Source organism: Pristiophorus japonicus, chromosome 4 (genome assembly GCF_044704955.1).
Source record: "Pristiophorus japonicus isolate sPriJap1 chromosome 4, sPriJap1.hap1, whole genome shotgun sequence".
Taxonomy (NCBI): domain Eukaryota; kingdom Metazoa; phylum Chordata; class Chondrichthyes; family Pristiophoridae; genus Pristiophorus; species Pristiophorus japonicus.
The window spans coordinates 258944436-258967722 of NC_091980.1; the positions used below are offsets into that span (position 1 = coordinate 258944436).

The 23287-nt window shown below is 39.1% G+C and overlaps 1 protein-coding gene across 2 annotated transcripts in view; it reads left to right on the plus strand.

The window, feature by feature from the left end:
- dync1h1 (dynein, cytoplasmic 1, heavy chain 1) overlaps positions 1 to 23287 on the plus strand; it is a 104077-nt gene that overhangs the window by 75895 nt on the left and 4895 nt on the right. For both annotated transcript variants that reach the window (XM_070879383.1, XM_070879384.1), the window contains exons 57-74: positions 283 to 436; positions 522 to 668; positions 1338 to 1488; positions 1871 to 2124; positions 2923 to 3057; positions 3163 to 3257; positions 3530 to 3701; positions 4512 to 4587; positions 4698 to 4858; positions 5338 to 5449; positions 5580 to 5640; positions 6095 to 6218; positions 6910 to 7023; positions 7967 to 8137; positions 10222 to 10439; positions 10689 to 10792; positions 12174 to 12385; positions 21235 to 21388. In XM_070879383.1, the coding sequence (XP_070735484.1) occupies positions 283 to 436; positions 522 to 668; positions 1338 to 1488; positions 1871 to 2124; positions 2923 to 3057; positions 3163 to 3257; positions 3530 to 3701; positions 4512 to 4587; positions 4698 to 4858; positions 5338 to 5449; positions 5580 to 5640; positions 6095 to 6218; positions 6910 to 7023; positions 7967 to 8137; positions 10222 to 10439; positions 10689 to 10792; positions 12174 to 12385; positions 21235 to 21388 (2615 nt within the window). The remainder of the gene's footprint in view (positions 1 to 282; positions 437 to 521; positions 669 to 1337; positions 1489 to 1870; positions 2125 to 2922; positions 3058 to 3162; positions 3258 to 3529; positions 3702 to 4511; positions 4588 to 4697; positions 4859 to 5337; positions 5450 to 5579; positions 5641 to 6094; positions 6219 to 6909; positions 7024 to 7966; positions 8138 to 10221; positions 10440 to 10688; positions 10793 to 12173; positions 12386 to 21234; positions 21389 to 23287) is intronic.

The window sequence follows — 23287 nt, forward strand, 5'->3', positions numbered from 1 at the left end:
TACAAACCAAGGCCAAACTCGGGACACATCTTTGAGCCTGGTCTGTATGGCTTGGCTCTCGCAGCAAGATATGTTTGTCCACTGGTCCATCAGGAAAACCCAAATGCTCAATTCACCATGCTATTTTTGGGAGCTCATGTTTACACATTGGGTACTCATATTGGCTCTTTAATATGTGAACATTGTGTAGTTTCATTCTATGTCAGTTTTTTAAAGGTATGAGATCTGGTGCATGTGTTTATTACATTGCAATTTCCTAAAATAAACATTTATTTTGAAAAGGTACCCATTAATTATTGACCCATCTGGTCAGGCCACTGAGTTTATCATGAATGAGTACAAGGAACGCAAGATTACTAGAACCAGCTTCTTGGATGATGCCTTCAGAAAGAACCTAGAGAGTGCACTGAGATTTGGTAACCCATTACTTGTCCAGGTATGTGGTAAAAGTGCATTATAAAACACCTTTTTGTTTTTTATTAGCTTCTGTATATTTAGTCTGCCTACCCCTTCAATTCTAGGATGTTGAAAGTTATGATCCAATCTTGAATCCGGTGCTGAATCGTGAGGTTCGCAGAACTGGCGGTAGAGTACTCATTACTCTTGGTGATCAAGACATTGACCTGTCGCCATCATTTGTTATTTTCCTCTCTACCCGAGACCCAACTGTAAGTCACTGAAATTAATATGGTCAGAACTGTCCCCTTTTAAGGACTAATGATACATTTTTACAGTGCTACATAAGTATTTTTCCCCATTGCTGGATAAATGTTAATCACTGCTTTAGTAGTTTATGGAAATCTCTGCTTTGACTCAAAGCATATCATTGTATTTGGCAAACTCTGGTTGGTTTCCTTACGATCATCTTGAATTATGTTTTGAAAGTTTCAAAATTCATAATGTTAGTAATCCTCCAATACTCCAGCTTCAAATTGGTTTTGGAAATGTTTTTACTCTGGTGAAATGGTTGATCTCGTTCAGGACTACATTGAAGGCATTATAATTGGTATGAGCACCTCTGGTTAGGAAGCAGGATGGCTGTGATCCATGCTGAAATGCAGAGGTGTTGACATTGGGCAAAGACACGATCGATTTAACTGAGATGCCTCCAACAGTCAAAATAACTTGCAGCATCATTTATCAGATTTCATAGCAATCCAAGGGTCAATGTGCCCTTGGGACCATACTTCAGCAACTAGTCTTCAGGAGAGGAGTAATTTAGTGAAGGAAGAAAATGGATGCATTTAAGATTTTTCAGATAACTTGTCCTTATCATAAGTTATTTATTTGAAGTGGGTTTAAATAGAAATGATTATCATTCATGTATTCTTTTATAGGTTGAATTCCCACCAGATCTCTGCTCTCGTGTTACATTTGTTAACTTCACAGTGACTCGTAGCAGCTTACAAAGCCAGTGTCTAAATGAGGTGCTGAAGGCTGAGAGACCAGATGTGGATGAGAAACGTTCAGATCTGTTGAAACTGCAAGGTTGGTTTTCAGCGACCACAAATCCACTGGTGACAATTTTGCAACTAGACATTGCGTAATACTTGGTGAATAGACTACAGAGTTCTCAAATTCTAAATAACATGTAAAACCAAATTTACTTTCTGCTTTTTTTCTTGTTTGAACTACTGCATGAAACTCTTAACAACCTTCTAGGGGAGAAAGATAGCTCAGTGATGCATAAGTTGCACAGGAAGATTCTCCAATCTCCCCTTCATTCAGGATTTTATAACTTGTGCTATTGGTGGTTTTGTTCTCCCTTTAACTTATTTTCTAAAAAATGGAACTTCTGTATTGTCATTTTAAAATCATTCAGATTGAGGTTAAACAAGAATTGTAATTTTGGTGATCTGCTTTTTGATAGGCGAGTTCCAGCTTCGTTTGCGGCAGTTGGAGAAGTCTTTACTACAGGCTTTGAATGAAGTTAAAGGTCGTATCCTGGACGATGACACTATCATCACTACTCTGGAGAACCTAAAAAAGGAGGCAGCAGAAGTCACTAGGAAGGTTGAAGAAACAGATATTGTTATGGCAGAGGTGGATGCTGTCTCCCAACAGTACCTGCCACTTTCTACAGCATGTAGCAGCATCTATTTCACTATGGAAGCACTAAACCAGGTAGAGTAAAATCTTGCATATATACATGAACTGAAGCAAATTATCATGTAAGCTAAGTTGATTTGCATGGTAATATGACTTAAAACTTTTTTGTGTTAAATTAGTGTGTACCATGGGATTGTGCGCTAATTTAAAAAACAGCCTAGGAGGAGATCTTTTTGAAATGAGTAACATGACAGTAGAAATGAAATCCTCCATAGTCATTTATTGTTTGTGTGAACACATTAACTCTTTGGTACAAACTGTAGATTTTGAAGACTTGAGAAAGTTTGCGTAATTATTTTGGCATAATCAGTTAATCAATTCACTATTGGAATAAAACCAGTTGAGGCTTTAAAATAGTTTTAGACATTGTACTCATAGAAACATAGAAATAGGTGCAGGTGTAGGCCATTCGGCCCTTTAAGCCTGCACCACCATTCAATAAGATCATGGCTGATCATTCCCTCAGTACCCCTTTCCTGCTCTCATCCATACCCCTTGATCCCCTTCGCCGTAAGGGCCATATCTAACTCCCTCTTGAATATATCCAATGATCTGATAAAACATTGGGATGGCCCGTACGCAGATCGAACCCATGACATTGGCGTTATCAGCATACCGTGGCTATTAACCGTGTAAATCAAGGTATTTCAATATAATTTATTGGCTCCATTTTCACAGATTTTTAATGATCAAACATATTTTTACCCTTTTGACTCTTTTTAAAATCTGTTAGTATTCAGAAAGTTAAGAAAAATATGTGGTACTTTAAGGATAATCTGATCAGATTTCTGATGGTTGTTCATTCATCAATAGATCCACTTCCTATATCAGTATTCTCTTCAGTTTTTCCTGGATATTTATCACACTGTTCTATATGAGAATCAAAATCTGAAAGGAGTCACAGATCATACTCAGCGTCTCTGTTTTATTACCAAGGACCTTTTCCAGGTACATGTGAACAGTCATTAAAAAGTTTGAAACTGTAAACATTTATACAAAAAATGGCTACATATTCCCAGCATACAGATAATGTACCATTTTCTAATGTTGCAGGTAACATTTAACAGAGCAGCACAGGGTATGTTGCACAATGATCATATCACCATTGCAATGCTTCTGGCCAAGATTCGCCTCAAGGGCCTAACTAGGTAAAGTTCTTTCTACTTTCCATCTATGGGCTAGTTTTAACATTTGTTTTGTGAAGGAACATGATAATTTTTAACAATTAGCTCATTTTAGCATTTTGTCTATCTTGTCTGCTCTTTTGCATTCCAAGGAAGGTTAACATGCAAGTTTTTTGCGAATTGCGGTTTTCATAGTTTATTTATTAGTTTAAAAACTTTGGTTTTTGAATGAGCTATAAACATTCATCTGAGGACATATTTCCTGAACACAAACCCTCCAATTTGTTTTTCCCCAGTGAACCATCATATGACTTGGAGTTCCAGCACTTCCTTCGTGGTCGAGAGATTGTACTGAATAGTTCTGTGTCAAAGATAGATTATCTCATTACAGAACAAATAGAAGGCATGGAGAGACTGAGCCGCTTACCTGTCTTTTTTGATCTACTTTCCAAAGTTCAGGTGGATGATGTAAGTTACTTTTTAATGTATTGATCAGGTGATTACATTTGAGTATATTGTCTTGAGTCACCACTTTCAGGCACTCCAGTTGTCTGGCTTTTTCTAGGGGTGGGGGAAAAGAGGTGAAGTTGGTTAGATTTGGTGAAGTTGAGGATCTAAATTAGTGTTCATGAAGACTAATCATCAGTAACTTGTGTATGAAAGTAAAAATAGTCTGTTTGGAAATCGGTCAGCAGTAGTGCCCAGCTTCTATTTATTCAACTGGAGAATGCAATTCAAATTGTTCCAATTTTTTTTAAAATTTGCCCTTTAAAAGTAGTTAGGAACAAATTGGAATCATTTAATCCTAAATTTAGATAAACTCTTGTGTTTACAACACACGAGAATATATTTTAACAATCCCAATTGCTATTTTTAATAAGGACGTTCATCAACATTAGCTCCTCCTCCTACCCTAGGACAAAACCAGACAAATAATTCCTTTGGGGGGGAAAAAAGTGAGTTTGAAACAAATGTTCTAGTTATGTTAAAAGACTTCGTCATTCCAGCATGCTACACATTGCTCAAAATTCATCAATGAGCTGGAACTTGTCATGGTGCATCATTACGTGCAGCAAAGCCAAAAGTACAACATGTACAGTTAATGTTGATATGAGCACCAAGTACTTGTAGTTACATTTGGAAAATAGAGCTCTTTCTAGTTTACAATATTTTTAGCTCTAGTCCTACAAAACACTTGGTTGATATTTAGAATAAAGCACCTTTCAAGCATTGGACACATTTTTGGACTATATTTATGTAAATATTCTTTTAATGCAGCAGTTTAACATGTGGCTGGAGAATAGTTCACCTGAACAATCTGTACCTCATCTGTGGGCTGAGGAGAAACCTTTCAGTAAGCAACAAGTTTTTAAATCTAAAGATTTTATAGAATATTTGTGGTAGAATATATTCTTTTAATTTACTATGCTCCAAGCAAGTTTATAAGCTATTTCCTTTGTGCAGCTCCTATAGGGCAATCAATGCACCGACTGCTTCTGATCCAGGCTTTCCGACCAGACCGCCTTTTGGCAATGGCTCACATCTTTGTGGCTACAGTTTTGGGAGACTGTTTTATGTCCTCAATTGAACAGCCGCTAGACCTGGCAGCAATTGTCGATACTGAGGTATGAAGATGAAACTACTTCTACAACATTTGCAGGCCATTGTTTAAATTCAAATTTTGTTTTTTATTGTATGGGTTTTCAGGTGCTTAGGTAATCAAATTCCATCCATTTTCCCTGTAAAATCAATAACCATAATCTGGTAATTTTATGGAGAGGATGAAATTACAATTGTTAGTATTGTATTTTTTCTAATCCATACTTTAATCCTCCTATTCCTCATAGGCGCTTAATGTTTCTATCCCTTTCTGATCATTTTGTTGTGTTTAAATAGATAGCTGTTATTGATCAAAATGTGTTGCACATTTTAAATTAATAAATTTCAACCTTTTGTAATTATTTTTTTTTCTTCTTATTCTAGCCTGTAGCTAAATAGCTCGTATAACTAACTCTGTGGGCATGAGAGTGTGCGTGTGTAATTTGTTGGAGGTTGTTTCTGTAATATGTCTATTGAGGTCGAGTTGTTTATCACCTCTTTTTAGGTGAAACCAAACACTCCAGTGCTCATGTGCTCTGTACCTGGCTATGATGCTAGTGGACGTGGAGAGGATCTTGCAGCTGAGCAGAACACACAAATTACATCTATTGCCATTGGTAAGAATTCTGCTGTTTCAGTAAATATCATTTGATCACTGAAATGCAGTTACATTTTTTTAATCAGACATTCAATGCAGCTTGCCATTGAATATTTAATTATGTTAACAAATATACAATATATACATAGGTTCTGCAGAGGGCTTCAACCAGGCAGAAAAAGCAATTAATACAGCTGTCAAATCTGGCAGGTAAGTGAAGTTACTCTGCATATTGTTGAATTTGTTCCTTGAGTATATACGTAAATGTATGTGCTATTAGAAATTTGCAATACTTTAATGTACTTGCACACTGACATTGGTCTTGCATTGCATAACTTGCACACACACATCTATCTTGATTATTCTCATAGCATCATTGCAATTCATATTTTAGATTTGTTCTCGAGGTTATGCATTGTTGGAGTGCAATAAAGTTTGTACATCGGCAAATAAAAACTAGTTTCACCAATTTAGAATGTGGTACTTTGTTAAAATGGAATTCATGTATGGTGTACTTTTACCCTGCAGTCACTAAGTGTAAATAGTTTTGACTGTTAAGTGCATTGGACTTTATTGTCTGACCAAGAATTAATCGCAGGTTGTGAGCGCTTGATCCTCTGCCAATGTCACTTTGTAACCAGCTTAAACCCTATGACTTTAATAGATGGGTGATGTTGAAGAATGTACATCTAGCTCCTGGTTGGCTCATGCAACTGGAGAAGAAGCTGCACTCCTTGCAACCTCATGCTAATTTCCGTCTCTTCCTTACCATGGAGATCAACCCCAAGGTAATGCATTGCAACTGAAATCTGAGTATTATATTTCCAATAAATTAGCAGTGCTGATTGTACATTTTGGACTCTACTGAAGACATAGTTTCACTAATATTTATGGTTAGGTCTCTTCCTTTTTTGCTGAAAGATTTTAAATAGTATACAGGTATTTGTAAAACTAGATTAATTCATGTAGCAGCAATCAAAACAATTATTGGCCAATCTTTAGCAAACCTTAAATTCAACCACAGACAAACAAAATAAAAAATGGAAGCTAATCGTGACAATACAATTTTGTGGTAGTATTTCCTCTTATTTATAACCTTTTATATCACAATGCACTATTGACAAAATGGTGGATTGACTAACCTGTTCTTAGTATTTTGTAACTAACACTGGGAAGTGTGAAGTCAGCCCAGTTATGATTCTCTAGCAACCTGATCAAAAGTTCCATTCCTATCAGGAACATGTATGGAAATTATTGTGTTGTCTTTTGTGAAAGAAACATCAGTCAAATATTTTGAAATATATTTTATATTAAAAAAAATCTCTAGACCAGAAAATGAAACATGAGCTGGTACTTATTGAAATATTAGCAGCCAGCTGCTTAACCACTTGAGTTTTTGAATTTCTGTCACTCTGCAAGCATCCCTGTACTTTACTGAGAAATATACTATTTTCCTATAATCTTTTAACTTGTTTGCAGGTTCCAGTGAACTTGTTGCGAGCTGGGCGTATATTTGTATTTGAACCACCACCTGGTGTGAAGGCCAACATGCTGCGGACCTTCAGTAGTATCCCAGTTTCCAGGATGTGCAAAGTAAGAAACTACTAAGATTTTACCCCAATATTTGCTTGGAGAGAGATTGTATGAACAGACATGCCAATTTCCCATGTGGGGGAGGAGGGGGACCTTACAAGTTTGGTCAATAATGAACAGATGAGCATATTTTTGAGTCTTGCATGGAGAGTGAAAACCAGGAGCTCTTCACAGGTTAAGCAGCACAAGTATAAAGTGAGTTCAGCGCCATCCTCTTCCTGACTACAGAATAGGCATGCACACTGTAGCCTGTCAAACTGATTGCACTAGTTGGAGATTCTGAGCATGTATTCTCATCCCCACTCACTGGAAAACTCTTTCCAGCCACTGTCATCCTATGTTTAGGACAGTAATTGTTGCATGACCGAATTTAAAAGTATGCCTTGCATATAATTGTGCAGGTATTCAATCATTGACACATTGGTATATATCATCTGCTTTTGGGGTTGTCTACCAGACCTAACTTAATCCTGCTGGTCTAAGAACTATACCCTGGAAGATCATCTGTACAAGCACAATACACCCCAAGCATGCACTGAATATTTGCATAGGGACCAAAAACAGTGGTTGACCATTTATGATTCATCTTTTCTTTTTCAAACTATGATGTGAAATTGCCTTCCTCAATCTGTTGTGGGCCCTATCTTTTCAGCATTTTAAAAGACAAAATATTTATTGAATAATTACATGTACATTTTAATGTTGCTATCTGTTATAACAGCAGTTTTTACATTGGTATGTTTTGCTTGTATTTTTACCATAATTTGTTTTGTTGTGATTTATATAGTTTAAATAAATTAAGATTTACAGCCTAACCCAATACTCTGATGTACAAGTTAGAAACTATTGTCATTTTAAATATTGTACAGGGTTAGAAATCCTGAAGATTTATACCATATATCTTTTTTTTCTTTAAAATTAATTTATTGAAATGTTAATCCAGGCACCAAATGAGCGTGCACGTTTGTACTTCCTTCTGGGCTGGTTCCATGCTATTATACAAGAACGTCTGCGATATGCCCCCCTGGGTTGGTCTAAGAAGTACGAGTTTGGTGAATCAGATTTAAGATCTACTTGTGATACTGTGGACACCTGGTTGGATGATACAGCAAAGGTAAATTCATATGTAAAATATTAAGTGATGGAAGAACAAATTGGCACAGAAATGAAAGTGCAGATTATATTAGAATTCTTACTGCTTTTTAAAAAAAAAAACTACCAAAATTAAATAGGGCAAGCTAAATGTTGTTTTTCGATTCCAGTGTAGCTTTGGGATGGTTGTTCCATGTTGCTAGGGTGGTTGGGCAAGATTAAAAAGAATAGTCCTTGGGCAAAAATTTGGCAGATGGTGTATAATGTTGGAAAGTGTGAGGTCATGCACTTTGCCAGAAAAAAAATCAAAGAGCAAGTTATTATTTAAATGGCAAAAGATTGCAAAGTGCCGCAATATAGCGGGACCTGGGGGTACTTGTGCATGAAACGCAAAAGGATAGTATGCAGGTACAGCAAGTGATCAGGAAGGCCAATGGTATCTTGGCCTTTATTGCAAAGGGGATGGAGTATAAAAGCAGGGAAGTCTTACTACAGCTATATAAGGTATTGGTGAGGCCATACCTGGAATATTGCGTGCAATTTTGGTTTCCATATTTACGAAAGGATATATTTGCTTTGGAGGCAGTGCAGAGAAGGTTCACTAGGTTGATTCTGGGGATAAGGGGGTTGACTTTTGAGGAATGGTTGAGTAGGTTGGGCCTCTACTCATTGGAATTCAGAAGAAAGAGAGGTGATCTTATCGTAAAGTATAAGATTATGAGGGGGCTTGACAAGGTGGATGCAGAGAGGATGTTTCCACTGATGGGGGAGACTAGAACTAGGGGGCACGATCTTAGAATGGGCTGCCCATTTAAAACGGAGATGAGGAGAAATTTCTTCTGAGGGTTGTAAATCTGTGGAATTCACTGCCTCAGAGAGCTGTGGAAACTGGGACATTGAATAAATTTAAGACAGAAATAGACAGTTTCTTAAACGATAAGGGGATAAGGGGTTATGGGGCACGGGCGGGGAAGTGGAGCTGAGTCCATGATCAGATCAGCCATGATCTTATTAAATGGCGGAGCTGGCTCGAGGGGCCGTACAGCCTACTCCTGTTCCTATTTCTTATGTTCTTAAATATAACTTGGTTAAGGCAAACATTTCAGCGACAAACTCTTTATTTAAACTCCATTTGCAGTATTTATACACATTTTGGTTGATACTATTTTTCATTACATGTAACTGAGGTATTATTTCAATCTAATTATTTTGGATCTTCTTTGAAACTATTGCAGACACTGCAAATGATGGGTGAGTCCTGTCAGGATTACTAACATTTGCTTTCATAAAGCTTCTTTCAAAAGCAACTCCCAAATGTATAGTATGTGGAATGTCAATATTTAGTTCTCAATACAAACTACATTTTGTTGCCTTGTGAATGAAAAAGGTATCAAAGAAACCATTTCTACTTGTTTGGGTTTGAAATTAATTACATTTTTGAAGATCATTGAACCTTGTTGCTGAGTAGCATGAAATGTAAAGCAGGAATTGCCTATTTTGGAATTCTGAACTCGAATCAATGTGATCAACAGAATTTCTTTCCATTTTTTTAAAAAAAAGCTCTTGGTTGTATTGTAGCTGCCTTTGGTGACGAGAGGCTGTACATCTAATACTGTTTTTATTGGTGCCTTCAAAGACAGTTTTAACTTATTTTGGTGAAATTGTCCTTTAATATTCCGGGGTTATTCTGTAAATGCTGGAGGGAGCATTGGGCTGTTGGTAATGGTCATGGCAACTGGCTCTCCTCATGCCATTATTCCCACAAACTCTGTAAACTCATCAAAAAGGTTGATTTGGTGTATTCATATTTACATTTGCATTGTTTCCAGCAAAGAGAAACTGAATCACTAGCTATTTTAGACATTAATTAGACATCAGTTTAATCACTAAAATGAGTGGGGAAAAAAACAAATTGAAACACACTCATTGCACACATGATTAGAAATTACTATAATGATAACATGTTGCAAAATCATTCTACATATTAAGTTTAAGATTAGTAATCTTTTTGCAGTCCAAGCAGTTTAAGATTGTCAAATAATGAACTTTCAAATAACACACAATCCCAACTTCAATGATTAAAATGGAACGATTTGTTTGTTGCAGGGACGCCAAAACATTTCACCTGATAAAATTCCTTGGGCAGCTCTGAAAACCCTGATGGCACAGTCCATTTATGGTGGGCGCATTGATAATGAATTCGACCAGCGGTTGTTGAACTCCTTCTTGGAGCGTCTATTTACGACTGCTAGCTTTGACAGCGAATTCAAATTGGCATGCAAGGTCGATGGACATAAGGATATTCTAATGCCAGATGGCATCAGGTAATCTTTCTAAAGTCTGCACTGTTTTAAACCGACAATGTAGCCATAATGACAATTAAATCAAATGCATATTATGTTTGAAGAAGAATGCTTACTTCAGAGAAAAGGAAGCTTTTTGCTGTAAGGCCCTCTTTATGGTGATTGCTTCATGCTTAGTTTATGGAATGTTCATCAGAGAAACTATGTCTAAATTTGATTTGGAAAAGTTTTTCCCTTTTTAGTTTTAATTAACAATTGACTTGTATGCAGACGAGAGGAGTTCATACAGTGGGTTGAGCTGCTTCCTGACACTCAGACTCCATCCTGGCTAGGTTTACCAAACAATGCTGAAAAAGTGCTTCTAACTACACAGGGTAAGTATAAGATTTCCAAGTGCTAACCTTTTAAATACTTAAATTGATAGTGTTGTGATTTGAAAAGATAAAGATAATGCAATAGACATTGGTAATGTTTATACTAATGTAGATTTAGACAAATGTACTACAACTTTACATTTTCAAGAGATGTGCTCTCATGGTCAAAAATATATGTACCTCCTTCATTTTGTACTGTTGTCATTTCATTTATCTTGTTTCTCTTACTCTGCACTAACCGTTCTATTGTATTTCTGATTCAGATATTTTACTCTCTTCTCCCAGAAGTGTTTATTTTAGATGGCTTTCACTCTCTTATTCCTTTCCAATTCCTACCAAAATAGGAAAATCTGGACTAAAAGCAGTCCCTGTACATTTTTCCCCATTGGGTCTCTTTCTCCCCCCCCCCCCCCCCCCCCCCCCCCACATGCCTTGAAAAGCCACATGCATCTGATGATGATCATTGGAACATTCCAAGTTTTCATTGTTTAACTAATCAGGTTTGTTGCACTATATATTTCTCAGAACGCATGAAGATGAAGAGAGCAATGTGTAGACGTACAGGAAAATAATTTTCTAGTTATTTCTGTTTATAACTCCTCATTAGATGTTCAGGTTTGCTGCACTACATATTTCTCAATAAAGTCCCTAAAGACTTTTCTTGTAGTTAAATTTAGTTTATTTTATGAAAACTGTATAAATCTAATGTATGCAGAACTAGACAACTTAATCAGTTAAATATTTTAATGAAGACTATATTTAAGTTTAACTTCCAATTACTATACAATTACAGAGGGGGGTTTCTTTTTTTAATTGCATCATAACTTCACAAACTATATATGCTTTATACTTCTCTGAATCATAAGAAATCATCACCTGCTAAAGATTGTTCTTTGTGCTGTTTCTAAAATCTTTTTCTTTTTAGCTAGAACTTGGGTCTATACTTAACAGAAGATCGTATTTTTCTATCTGACATTGCTGTCCTACTACTTCTTTGTCTGGCATGTTTTTCTGTGTCTTGTGTAACAGCACAATGTCACTAACACTAGTCTGAGCTCATTCTTCAGCAGACATGTACTTTCATGCATTTGTCTGACCATCAGCAGCCTGAGTTTACACTTTAAAAAAAAATGGAACTATCCCTAGACCTTACCTTTTGAACTGGTTGCCCAAGTATCTTTTTGGAAACAAAAGTAAACCATATTTTCAGTTAGTCTGCCTAATGTCATTTTTTTTTTCTTTTGAGAGCGTCAACTTTTTACCCTGGTGATCCCTGCTTTAAATTAGTTTATTTTACCACCATTCTCTGGCGTTAGTTGATTTGGGCAACATTTTTATTTAGCTCGGCTACCTTTGATCCCTTAACCCTTATCTGGTTCAGGCACTGACATGCTCAGCAAAATGCTGAAAATGCAGATGTTGGAGGATGAGGATGATCTAGCTTATGCTGAGACAGAGAAGAAGCAGCGGACAGGTTCTACTTCAGATGGACGGCCAATTTGGATGCGAACACTTCATACCACAGCCTGCAACTGGCTCCAACTTATTCCACAATCACTCAACCATCTTAAACGCACAGTTGACAATATTAAGGTAAGCAGCATGAAGTATTGTTTCATATGTACAATGATGTGAAAATTGCAGTCGGAGGCTTCCTTCTGACCTGTAAAAAATCTATGAAAATACCCGGTGGTCGTGGAGGAACGTTGGAGGCCTTCATTCGCTATGCAGCATATGGGAATATGTCCTCCAGATACGCATTTGTGACAGGAAAGGACAGAATCTATAAACATAAGAGTGTATCAGAAACTGGGGCCATAGCAGGAGAAAATGGTAAGTTAACACATTTAAAAGCTCTTTATCTGAATGCACGCAGCATTCAGAACAAAATAGATGAGCTGTCGGCACAAATAGTTACAAATGGGTATGATCTGGTAGCCATAACAGAGATGTGGTTACAAGGTGACCAAGACTGGGAACTAAATATTCAGGGGTATTTGACAATTTAGAAGGACAGACAAAGAAAAAGGAGGTGGGGTAGCTCTGTTAATAAAGGATGGAATCACTGCAATAGTGAGAAATGATATTGGCTCAAATGATCAGGATGTTGAAACAGTTTGGGTGGAGATGAGGAATAATAAGGGGGAGAAAGTCACCGATGGGCATAGTCTATAGGCCCCCTAACAGTAGCAGCTCTGTTGGTCGGAGTATAAACCAGGAAATAGTGGGGGCTTGTAAAAAGGGAACAGCAATAATCATGGGTGATTTTAACCTCCATATTGATTGGACAAATCAAATTGGTCAGGGTACCCTTGAAGAGTTCATAAAATGCATAAGGGACAGGTTCCTTGAGCAGTACGTAAGGGAACCAACCAGGGGGCAGACTATCTTGGATCTGGTCCTGTGTAATGAGACAGGATTAATAAACAATCTCCTAGTAAAGGATCCCCTTGGAATGAGTAATCATAGTATGGTTGAATTTCAAATTCAGATGGAGAGTGAGAAAATTGGATCTCAAACCAGTGTACTAAACTTAAATAAAGGAGACTACAAAGGTATGAGGGCAGAGTTGGATAAAGTGGACTGGGAAAATAGATTAAAGTGTAGGACGGTTGATGAACAGTGGCATATGTTTAAGGAGATATTTCATAACTCAAGAAAAATATATTCCAGTGAGGAGGAAAGGGTGTAAAAGAAAAGATAGCCATCCGTGGCTAACAAGAAATAAAGGACGGTATCCAATTTGTAAAAACAAAGGGCATACAAAGTGGCCAAAACAAATGGGAGGACAGAAGATTGGGAAGCTTTTAAAAGCCAGCAAAGAATGACACAAAAAAATGATTAAGAAAAGGAAAATAGACAGAAAGGAAACTAGCACGAAATATAAAGAGATGGCAAGAGTTTCTACAGGTACATAAAAAGGAAGAGAGTGGCTAAAGTAAATGTTGGTCCCTTAGAGGATGACACCGGGGAATTAGTGATGGAGAACATGGAGATGGCAGAAACTCTGAATAAATATTTTGTAGCAGTCTTCACGGTAGATGACACTAAAAATATCCCAACAGTGGATAGTCATGAGGCTATGGGGGGGTGGTGGGGGAGGAACTTAACACAATCACTAAGGAGGTAGTACTCAGTAAGATAATGGGACTAAAGGCGGATAGATCCCCTGGACCTGATGATTTGCATCCTAGGGCCTTAAGAGAAGTAGCAGCAGGGATAATGGATGCATTGGTAGTAATTTACCAAAATTCCCTGGATTCTGGGGAGGTCCCAGCAGATTGGAAAACTGCAAATGTAATGCCCCTATTTTTTTTTTAAAAAAGGAGGCAGACAAAAAGCAGGAAACTATAGACCAGTTAGCCTAACATCTGTGGTTGGGAAAATGTTGGAGTCCATTATTAGTCAGGCAAAGTCAGCATGGATTGATGAAGGAGAAGTCATGTTTGAGGATGTAACGAACAGGGTGGATAAAGGGGAACCAGTGTATTTGGTGTATTTGGACTTCCAGAAGGCATTTGACAAGGTGCCACATAAGGTTACTGCATGATAAAAGTTCACGGGGTTGGGGGTAATATATTAGCATGGATAGAGGATTGACTAACTAACAGAAAAGAGAGAATCGGGATAAATGGTTCATTCTCTGGTTGGCAATCAGTAATTAGTGAGGTGCCGCTGGGACCCTAACTAGTCACAATCTATATCGAGTGTAACGATACAAAGATGGTAGGAAAAGCAATGTGTGAGGATACACAAAAAACCTGCAAGTTAATTATTTAAATCAAGAAAAATTGCAAAATGCTGCAGTACAATGGGACCTGGGGATCCTGCTGCATGAAACAAAAGGTTAGTATGCAGGTACAGCAAGTGATCAGGAAGGCCAATGGAATCTTGACTTTATTGTAAAGGGGATGGAGTATAAAAGCAGGGAAGTCTTGCTACAGTTATACAGGGTATTGATGAGGCCACACCTGGAATACTGTGTACAGTTTTGGTTTCCATATTTAAGAAAGGATATACTTTGGAGACAGTTCAGAGAAGATTCACCAGGTTGATTCCAGAGATGAGGGGCTTGATTTATGAGGAAAGGTTGAATAGGTTGGGCCTCTACTCATTGGAATTCAGAAGAATGAGAGGTGATCTCATCGAAAGATTATGAGGGAGCTTGACCAGGTGGATGCAGAGAGGATGTTTTCACTGATGGAGACTAGAACTAGAGGGCATGATCTTAGAATAAGGGGCTGCCCAATTAAAACTGAGATGAAGAGGAATTTCTTCTAAGGGTTGTGAATCTGTGGAATTCGCTGTCTGAGTCATTGAATAAATTTAAGACAGAGATAGACAGTTTCTTAACCGATAAGGGGTTATGGGAAGTGGCAGGGAATTGGACCTGAGTCCATGATCGGATCAGCTATGATATTAAATGGTGGAGCAGGCTCGAGGGGCCAAATGGCCTACTCCTGCTCCTATTATGTTATGTATTCGTATCCTGGAATCACGTGGGCCTGGACCACCAATCACTATCTAGTATTCTCATTGATAATGGGAGCTTTGTTTTTACGTGCTTCCATTAATATCAATGAGAATACCCCCCTAAAACAAGAAACATAACACAATGTAAAAAAAAAATCTCCCATATTTAAAATTAATTGAACTTGAATGTAATTAAATGTTTTAGAAAAAAAAATTTATGTTTTAATTGGGTTAAACATAAACATACCTGAATGGACACGGTTTTGAATATAAAAATGAGTGATTGCATTTTATTTTTCTATGTTTTAAAACTCTTACGCTGCTTTTACCAGGTGCAAGAATTTGAAGGACATTCGCTGGGCAAATAGCCCAATTTCTGCCCTGCGGATGTCCTTCCTGCGAGGCAGATAGGGAAAGCGCATTGCGCGCCGAGAACCGGCATTTGCAAGGCCTCTCTGGGTGTGTGTGCACGTCGTACGCACCTAGCGAGGCTGCAATTTTCGGCCCGATGTGCTGTGTATATAAAAGCTAATCTGTACATATTTTAGTAGGGTCTAACTGTTACAGTATTTGCAAATAGTAATGTATGGAAACATTTCTATTATGTAACTGTCGGCCAATTGCAATGATTTAGGTATGTCAAGAGTTTTGTATGTATTTTTCCATTAGCTAAAATACACTGACTACCTGTCAGGACTTGGGGCTTAGACTGCCCACTAGCGTTCATTTACTGGAATTGAAAATAAAGCTATTGCCAAACCTAAAGGAGTATGATTCAGCTGCATGTTAACTGGGAAAAGGTTGAAATTGTTTGCATGTATTCAGAAACTGATGTTTTAAACTTGATTCTAGATTCCTCATAAAGCAAATCATTTCTTTGGAATGAAGCTGGTAATTTTCAGGATACATCGTTAGTTGGGTTATGGATTAGATTCAAATTCTCTTCCAATTCTGGCATTCATCTGCAAGATATATTTTCAAAATTCTGATGGGAGTGCAGGTATTCGTTAGATGCAAAGGGTTCTTACAAAAAAAATAATGAAGCGAAGTAGAATTTAATGCTTAAAAACTTTGAATTAAGAGTTGTCGACTGCATTTCCAGTGTTGTCTGGTAGATGCCAGTATTGCAGCTGTACTGGAGCAGCTTGGTTAGAGACGCTAGTTGTGGAGCACAGGTCTTCAACACTAGCTGGGATGTTGTAGAAGCCAATAGCCTTTGCTATGTCCAGTGCACTCAACCATTTCTTGATGTCACGTGGAGTGAATCTGACCTCGGAAGGAGGTCAAGAAGGATCATCCACTGAGCAGTTGTGGCTTAAGATGGTTGCGAATGTTTTTGCATTAGTGTTCTGGGCTCTGCCATCATTGAGGTTGGTGATGTTCATGTTCCTTAATTGTCCTCCACCATTCATAAATGGAAGTGGGAGGAATGTAGAACTTTGATCTAATCCGTTGGTTGTGGGATCGTTTAGCTCTGTCTACAGCATGTTGCTTCTGCTGTTTAGCATGCATGTAGTGCTGTCTTGAAGCTTCATCAGTTTGGAACCTGGTGCGGTTTCCAGTGTTGGCCTCTGCTCAGTGGTAGCACTCAGTTAAATTATGTGTCCAAGCCACACTCTCAACAACTTGAGCACAATGTCCACTCACACTGCAGTATTGATGGGAGTTCTGAACTGTTGAAGGATGAGACATTAAACCGAGGCCCCTTTGCCCTTTCCCTTAGTCCTGAACTTGACTGTCTATTTTCTCTCATCGCCCCTCTTGTATGCTCCACGCTCATCTTGTCCATGACACTCATCTGCTGCTCTCTTGACCCCAGTCCCATTAAACTGACGATCACCCAACTTACCTTCTTGGTCCCTATGCTAAATGGTTTCCTCTCCTCGGGAACTGTCCCCATCCCTTTTTTTTAAAAAAAATCCATCTTGCCTCAGAAAACCCGCCCTTCCATCCTTGCAAACTACTGCTCCAGCTCCAACCTCACTTTACCATCAAGTCCTTGACTGTGTTGCCATCTCCCAAATCCATGCCTGTCTTGCCCTCAATTTAATTGGGAATCTCTCCATTCAGATTCCTGACCCCGCCACAGCACTGAAACTGCCCTAATCCATAATTAAATGACATCCTCTATGACCATGGTGCACTCTCTCCTATCCTTCTCGACTTCTGCAGCCTTTGACATAGTCGACCACACCATCCTCCATTGCCTAGCTCAGTGAGACTCCTTGATTGATTAGATAGATAAAAGTGGAACCATAGTCAAGGCATCTCCATCAATGGTTTCTCTTCCTACCTATAAACTGTTACCTCCTTAGTACCCGGCCACTGTCTTGAGTTCAACCAGACTGTTCACAATCTCGGTGTCCTGTTTAACCCAGAGCTGATCTTCCAACCCCCATATCTTCTCCATTACAAAGGCCATCTACTTCCATCTCCATAACATTACCTATCTCTGCCCCTACCTCAGCCCATCTGCTGAAACTTTCATCCATGTCTTTGTCACCTCCAGACTCAACCATTCTAATGCTCTCCTGCTCGGCCTCCCATTTTCCATGCTCATCCAAAGTTCTACAACCTGTATCCTAACCCCCAACTCCCTTGTTCTCGCTGGCCTGCTTTGGCTCAAAAGTCCCCAAATGCTTCCAATTTAAATTGTGTCTCTTTTGCCCCTCCCTATCGCTGTAACCATCTCGAGATCTGAAATCCTCTGAGAATTCTGCATTCCTCCAACTCTGGCCTCTTCTGCATCTCTTGCTCCCTTCACCCAACTATTTTCAGTTGTGCCTTCTGCTGTCTAGGCACAAAGCTCTGGAATTTCTTTCCTACACCTCTACCCCCACCTTCCCTCTCCCTTTAAGACACTTCCTGAAACCCATCCTTTTTGTCACTTCCTAATATCTCCTTCTTTGGCTCGGTATCAATTTTTATCCGATTACAACTCGTATTTATGTAGTGCCTTTAATGTAGTAAAATGTCCCAAGGCGCTTCACAAGAATATTATAAAACAAAAATTTGACACCGAGCCACATAAATAATTAGGGCAGATGAGGTCGTTTTTAAGGAGCATCTAAAGGAGGAAAGAGGTTTAGGAAAGGAATTCCAGAGCTTAGGGCCTAGGCAACAAAAGGCATGGTCAGCAATAGTTGAGCGATTATAATAAATGGGGGATGTTAGAGGAGCGCAGACATCTCCCGGGGGGAGGGGCACTGGTTGTGGGGCTGGGAGATTAGAGAGGGATTTGAAAACAAGCATAAGAATTTTGAAGACGTGGCATTGTTAAACGGGAGCCAATGTAGGTCAGCGACATGGGTGAACGGGACTTGGTGCGAGTTAGGACATAGGCAGCAGCGTTTTAGATGACCCCAAATTTATGTAGAGCAGAATGTGGGAGGCCAGCCAGGAGTGCATTGGAATAGTCATATCTAGAGATGATAAATGCATCGATGAGGGTTTCAGCAGCAGATGAGCTGAGGCAAGGGCGGAGACGAGCCATGTTATGGAGGTGCAAATAGGTGGTCTTAGTTATGCCACTGTGGTCTGAAGCTCACCTCCGGGTCAAATATTGCACCAAGATTGCAAACAGTTTGGTTCAGCCTCAGACATATGTCAAGGAGAGGGACGGAGTTTGTGGCAGGACTGAAAACAATGGCTTCAGTCTTCCCAATATTTAATTGGAGAAAATTTCTGCTCATCCAGAGCTGGATGTTGGATAAGCAGTCTGACGATTGAGACTGGAGGGGTCGAGAGAAGTGGTGGTGAGGTAGAGCTGGGTGTCATCAGCATACATGTGGAAACTGACGCTGTATTTCCGGATGATGTCGCCAAGGGGCAGCATGCAGATGAGGAGAAATAGGAGGGGCCATGGATAGATCCTTGGGGGAGGGGAAGTGAAGTCATTACAGGTGAACTCTGGCCAAGACTAGATATATAAGAATGGAACCAGGTGAGTGCATTCCCACCCAGCTGGGGTGGAGAGGCATTGGAGGATGGAGTGAGCAACCATGTCAAAGGCTGCAGACAAGTCATGAAGGATGAGGAGGGATAGTTTACCTTTGTCACAGTCACAAAGAATGTTATTTGTGACTGATTAGAGCTGTTTCAGTACTGTGGCAGGGGCAGAAACCTGATTGGAATGATTCAAACATGGAGTTGCAGGAAAGATGGTCATGGATTTAGGAGGGGACAACATGTTGAAGGACTTTGAGAGGAAAGGGATGTTTGGAGATGGCGGTAGTTTGCAAGGACAGAGAGGGTCAAAGGTTTTTTTTTGAGAGCGGCGATGATGGCAGATGTGAAAGAGGGGGGCAGGGAGGATAGTACCAATGGAGAGAGAACACCATTAACAAGTTGGCTAACGTGGGAGCCAGAAAAGGAAGTTGGGAGGTCAGCAGTTTGATGAGAATAGGGTCAAGGGAGCAGGAAGTGGGTCTCGTGAACAAGATGAGCGCAGAGAGGTCATGAGGGGAGATCAGAGAGAAACTGGAGAAAGATGTGAGTTCAGGGTGAGGGCAGGAGGGACCCTTAGAGGAAATTTGATCCAGTGGGCTGGGGGAAAGGCAGAGGCAGCTGAACGGATGGTCTCAATCTTGGAGACAAAGAAGTCCTTGAGCTCCTCACACTTGTCGGAGGTGAGAGTGGAAGAGAGGTTTAAGAAGACTGTTAGCAGTAGAGAACAGAAGCCGGGGTTTATCTTTGCATTCTAGAATATGACCCATTTTGGCAGTTGAGAGCAAGACCTGATTTATGCTTCTGTGGAGCACCTTTTACTATGTTTTAGGTGCTATATAAATACATGCTGTTGTAGTCATCATCGCCAATATTTATCCCTCAACCAACATCACTAAAACATTATCTGGTCATTTCTCTCTGCTGTTTGTTGGACCTTGCTGTGTGGAAATTGGCTGCCATGTTTTCTACATTACAACAGTAATTACATTTCAAAAGTACTTCACTAGCTATGAAGCTCTTTGGTACATTGTAAAAGATGCTATATAAATGCACGTTTTTTTTTTCTCCTTTTTTACCCCAATGTTTCTAGTGTTTTATTCTGAATCCCATATCTACTCGAATTAACTTCCACATTTGAATTTAATGTTTGCGTGTGTATCTCTGTCTGCCTATATTATATTGAATTCTGTATGTGGGATAGGTGTTTATTCAAACTTTCATCTGAGGTTTGATGCTATGGGAAAGCCAACTTAGTAACTCTTACGCCTGTAGGTGGTACTCTGACCAGAGTTTTCAGTGATACTCTGTCGCAGATTAACCCACACCTGGTGTCACACACACTGCTTATTGCACAAATGAATAGCCTACTTTTTAACTTTTTCTTCAAAATACCCTATTAAATAAAAATAAAATACTGCGGATGCTAGAAATTTGAAATAAAAGCAGAAAATGTTGGAAACATCAGGCAGCATCTGTACCGGGAGAAACGGAGTTAACGTTTTAGACCGATTGTCTTTCTCAGTTTCTCACTCCACGGATGACTTGCCATAAACAGCATTCATGAGAGATTTGCGTCTGTGAGTGAATTTTTTTTGACAGCTGTATAATGACCTTGAGTACATTACAATAAGAAGTTTATACATCATGCTTTTCACTATTCAAAATGTACCCATTATCGGTAATCTTGGGCATTTCTGAAAAATTATGACCAGATTTTAAAAGTTTTGTGAAACTGTAAAGTGACTAAGTCAAATTACTAGAAAGAGGAGCTGCAAATGAAAGCAATTGTTGATAGCGTGCTTCAAAGCTTTTAACCCAAGAATGAAAAAAAGAAAAAGATTTAAAAGGTAATGAAGACCAAACATGTGCTTTGTGACTAGAATAGTCCTTTGCTACATTAGATTTATTTCTATTTTCCCCAACAATGGGGCTTAGTGTCCCTTAATGCAATTAAAATGTCCATTGCCAACTAAGTGTTACAAATCAAAGAGGAGAATTATACAAATATTTGTCTTTTATAGGATCCATTGTATAGATTCTTTGAAAGAGAAGTTAAGAGTGGTGCAAAGCTATTGCAGGATATTCGCCAAGATCTGGCTGATGTAGTGCAAGTATGTGAAGGGAAAAAGAAACAGACCAACTATCTGCGGATCCTTATCAGCGAGATGGTGAAAGGTAAGGAAATTACACTGGAGTATATAGGATGTGAACTATATTCAAAATTGTGCAGTCTTTGAAGCAGTGGCATAAAGCTCTGCAAACAAATGATATCCAAACTGTTTATAATTGATTTCCTGTAGTCATTTGAAATGCTCATTATACATTTTGGATACTATTGAATATTGAATAATAACCTGTGTATAAAGCTGGTCTATCCTAATTAGTTGCAAGGGCTATAGACTGAGATACCACTAACGAATGGGGCGATAGTTGGCTGCCTGGAAAGTCTTCTATATCTAATTTAAATGGCTGTTCATTGAATCAGCTAGACTATTTGACTGCGGAGAGGATCTGAGTTGAACTGGATCCTTTTCTCGCTCAACATCCATGCAGGAGTCACTGGAATCCAGAACAGAAACCATAGGTGATTTTTCTTTCTCTAGCTTAGGAATTCTGGGGCCAAATGCAGCACCACAGTTGCTGCTGCGGCTAAGATCAGATAACTCCAGACAGGCTGGGAAGTGGATATGAGGTCAGTTGTACGTATGGCTTGGTTCTACACCCATTAGTACACCAGGAAAGTCCAAATTGGAATTTTTGCATAAATTACGTGCAAGGATATGTGTATTTTTTGTTTAACTCAAACTTACCCACTGGCTTTCGGTCTGCAGTTAACATATTCTGACCTGGTACACCACAATCTGCTTTTACAAAATCATTTGGCCCATCCTAATTCATCTAATAAAGTCTCTCATTGCACCCAAATCTTTCTCATGATTCCAGCATTCTGTCTTCACTCCTCTACATGGATATTCATCAGTGCTGATCACTGAAGAACTTCCTGACATTGGTCCTAAATTTCAGTTGCCTGCCTTACCAGTTTGAAGATGTCTTGTTCTACTGTTGTGGTTTATTACTTTTTACTACATTGATTACTACCAAGTATACCTTTTTGAGGTCGTCATAGTTGCCTCCTTTCAAGGCAGAAGGGTCCAAGTTTTCCTAGTCTCTTATAATTCAGTCATCTTAGGATCATTCTTGTGGGATTTTTTTTCTCTGCCACCTCCAGGCCTTGTATGTCGCTTGTATCTTGATGAAACTTGATGCAGTACTTAAGGTGTGGTCTGACAAGAACATTGTACAGTTTTAGCATGCTTGCCCCTGATTTATCAACTAATTTAGCATGCTGGTTCTCTGCCACTACTGATCCATGTAATCTAAAGTCTCATTCTGTTTAATCAGTTACTTATATTGGCTAGTTTTGTTTTTCAGTCACTTCCTGTCCCTGCTCTTCTCCATGTCCTCCAGCCATTCCACTTCTCTCTCTTGTCACTTAGCACTATTCCCCAGCCTACCATCTCTCCTCCTACCATCCCAAGTTCAAGTCCCACTCATTGGCTCTGCAGGTGTAGCAACTCCAGTTGTTTCATCGCTCTATTTGAATCATTCCAGTCTGGCTTCTGCCATTCTCTGCACTGGATCCACATTACAACAGTGACTACACTTCAAAAGTACTTCATTGGCTGTAAAGCGCTTTGAGACGTCCTGAGGTCATGAAAGACGCAATATAATCCAAATCTTTTTAATGTCCTGATCAAAGTCATGAAAAACAACCTTTAGGACTGCAGCCATGGTGCATTATCCCTTCTTGTCCTCCTCAACCCCTCTGCACTATTCGATAGCTGTCTGGGCCTCTCCATTTCTGCCCAACTTTGTGGGACTGCCCTTGGCATAATTTCATTCCTGCATATCTGAACAAACTCTAGCAGACGTTCGGGTAAGGCTCGTTAAATCTGAAAACTGGTACAATTACAGACTGGTGTATAAAGCACTCTGCAATTGTACCAGTTTTCACTCTGTTGATGAGCAGTATCTAATTAGCTGCAATTGACAGACTCCATAATCTAAATTGAC